Source organism: Charadrius vociferus, unplaced genomic scaffold (genome assembly GCF_000708025.1).
Source record: "Charadrius vociferus isolate BGI_N301 unplaced genomic scaffold, ASM70802v2 scaffold489, whole genome shotgun sequence".
Taxonomy (NCBI): domain Eukaryota; kingdom Metazoa; phylum Chordata; class Aves; order Charadriiformes; family Charadriidae; genus Charadrius; species Charadrius vociferus.
The window spans coordinates 1-2,735 of NW_009650077.1; the positions used below are offsets into that span (position 1 = coordinate 1).

At 62.2% G+C, this 2,735-nt stretch overlaps 1 protein-coding gene across 1 annotated transcript in view; it reads left to right on the forward strand.

Moving 5' to 3' along the window:
* The first annotated feature begins 105 nt into the window (after positions 1–105).
* IQGAP3 (IQ motif containing GTPase activating protein 3) overlaps positions 106–2,735 on the forward strand; it is a 15,129-nt gene continuing 12,499 nt past the window's right edge. The window contains exons 1-5 of the mRNA XM_009892068.1: positions 106–202; positions 469–582; positions 1,473–1,651; positions 1,970–2,057; positions 2,486–2,649. Coding sequence (XP_009890370.1) covers positions 106–202; positions 469–582; positions 1,473–1,651; positions 1,970–2,057; positions 2,486–2,649 — 642 coding nt within the window. The remainder of the gene's footprint in view (positions 203–468; positions 583–1,472; positions 1,652–1,969; positions 2,058–2,485; positions 2,650–2,735) is intronic.

Here is a 2,735-nt window from a genome sequence, read left to right on the forward strand (position 1 = left end):
GGGGTTCCCCCGTCCGACCCCGGGGCCGAAACTCTGGTTGTGGTTTGTGTTGGTGCTCTTGGGTGGTGTCACCCCCAGGGAGAAGTGAGTTGATCCCATGTGGTCATGGCGTGTGTCCGCTTCTCGTCTTTCAGCTTGTACCTCTTCAAGCTGGGGCTGGCTCCTCAGATCCAGGACTTGTACGGCAAAGTGGATTTCACTGGTACGGCGCTGGGGCGGGGGGCGGAACCCGAATTGGAGGGGGGTGTGTGGTTGTGGTGGTGCCAACTCCCATCCCTGCGGTGGGAGGGCAGTGGGGAAGGAAGACCCTGGGCAAGCGTTGCCAAAGCTGCCTTGGTGATGTTGGGGGGCTTTGTTGCACCCCTCCAGTTTGGTGGGGGAACGGGAGGGGAGGGCTCTGCTGGTTGTCCCCCCCCCTCCTTCTCCGGTGCTGGCGCTGAGCGGTGGTGTCTCTGTGCTCTGCTCCAGAGGAGGAGATCGACAACATGAAGCGGGAGCTGGAGAAGTACGGCCTGCAGCTGCCTGCCTTCAGCAAGATCGGGGGCATTTTAGCTAACGAGCTCTCGGTGGACGAAGCAGCAGGTAAAGGGGTGCCCGTGGGGGGAGCGGTGCCGCGCGTTGGCCTGTAGCGGGATTTCGGCTCAGCTCCCAAACGTCAAATCTGGGGCCAGAGAACTGAGAGATGCTCCTGTCGCTACCTGGTGGAGCGGGACCAGAGGAGGCCCCGGAGATGCTGGGAGGGCTGGAGCCCCTCTGCTGGGAGGACAGGCTGGGAGAGTTGGGGGGGGTCAGCCTGGGGAAGAGAAGGCCAAAAAGGGGAGAGCTCAGAGCCCCTTCCAGTGCCTAAAGGGGCTCCAGGAGAGCTGGGGGGGACTCTGGGTCAGGGAGGGGAGCGATGGGATGAGGGGGAATGGTTTGACACTGACAGAGGGGAGATTGAGGTGAGATCTGGGGAAGAAATTGTTGGCTGTGCGGGCGGTGATCCCCTGGGGCAGGTTGCCCCGAGAAGCTGTGGCTGCCCCATCCCTGGAGGGGTTCAAGGCCAGGTTGGACGGGGCTTGGAGCAACCTGGGCTGGGGGGAGGTGGCCCTGCCCAGGGCAGGGGGTGGAACGAGATGGTCTTTAAGGTCCCTTCCAACCCAAACCACTCTACGATTCTATGAGATGTTCTGAGAGATGCTCTGAGATGTGGTGGAGGCACCCGGTTGCTCTCCTGCAGACCCGTGCATGGCTGCAAGGGCTGGCACAGCCCCTTCCCATCCAGCAGCTCCTGGGCTGTGCGTTAACTGGGGTTGCTGGAGAGACACTTAAACTCCTTGGGCAGTGGAGTCAGCAGCTTGCTCTTGGAGAAAACGGGGTTCCCACCATCACGCGTGGCATGGCTTGTCCTGCTGCGCATAGGGATATAGCGGATGTTCCATCACAGCCCTCTGTGCCCTGTCTCACCTGTGTCCTTCCCGCTTCGCCTCCAGTCCATGCTGCAGTGCTGGCGATCAACGAAGCGGTGGATCGGGGGGTGGTGGCGCAGACGATGGTGGCCCTCCGTAACCCCAGCGCGATGCTCCTCAACCTGCGCGAGGCGCTGGCTGGTGCCTACCAGGAGATGCTCCACCGGGCGAAGCTGGAGAAGAGCAGCAATGCCAGGAACAGGGTGAGGAGGGCACCGGGGGGTCCCGGGGGGACTGGGAGAGGAGCAGCCCCTTTGTCGATGTGCTGGTGGGAGCTTCCAGCTGGAGGGGTCCCTCTTGGTTGGAGACCATCCCTGTTCTTGGTGGGTGAAACACAGCCTGGGAGTCCTTGTGCTGGTCAGAAGATGGGGGGAGCGTGGTGGGGAAATGATTCCTCTTTGGGGGTGGTTGACCCAGGGCTTGGGGGTGGGAAATGAGCCCAGGTATCTGCAGGGGACCCCCGCTACATGCTGGTGGGGTGAGCTTGGGCAGAAAACTCAGGGTGGAGAGTCCCTCTCCAGTACCTGCAGGTCATCCCTGAGGGAGAGGACATCTACGACCGGTGTCTGACCCAGGCTGAAATCCAAGGGAACATCAACAAAGTGAATGGTGAGCAAAGCTGTGGCTTCCTTCTTTGGGGGAATTAGATGAGATATTGGGAAGAAATTGTCGGCTGTGCGGGTGGTGATCCCCTGGGGCAGGTTGCCCCGAGAAGCTGTGGCTGCCCCATCCCTGGAGGTGTTCAAGGCCAGGTTGGACGGGGCTTGGAGCAACCTGAGCTGGGGGGAGGTGGCCCTGCCCATGAGCGTATCGGTGGGACCATGGGACCTTGGGCGGGAGGGGAGAACCTGCCCGGGCTGGTGGGCACAGCAGAATTCAGACCCGGTGGGGAATGTGTGCATTTCCAAGGAGAAATTAAACTTATTGGTATGCAAACTTCAACTGCAGCCCCCGTTGCTCCGTGGAGCTGCCGGATTCAATCACTGAGATGATTGACCTGCTCGCCTTCCCTGGGTGTGAACTGTCCTCTCTCCTAGTGCACGGAGCTCTGGAGGAGGTGGACGATGCCCTGGAGAACCAGGACGCGCCGGCGCTGTACCGTGTGCTGCAGGACCCCGTCCTGGCCCTGCGCTGCCTCCAGCGGGACAACCTCCACCGCTACTTGGAGCAGCTCACCGTGGACCGAGAGCAGAAGGCGCTGGTAGGGGCTGGCAGGAGCCCGGGGGGGTGGGGTGCCCATGGGTGGCACCCCAGGACTGCCGTGGTCCCCAGGAGGAGGAGGAGGGG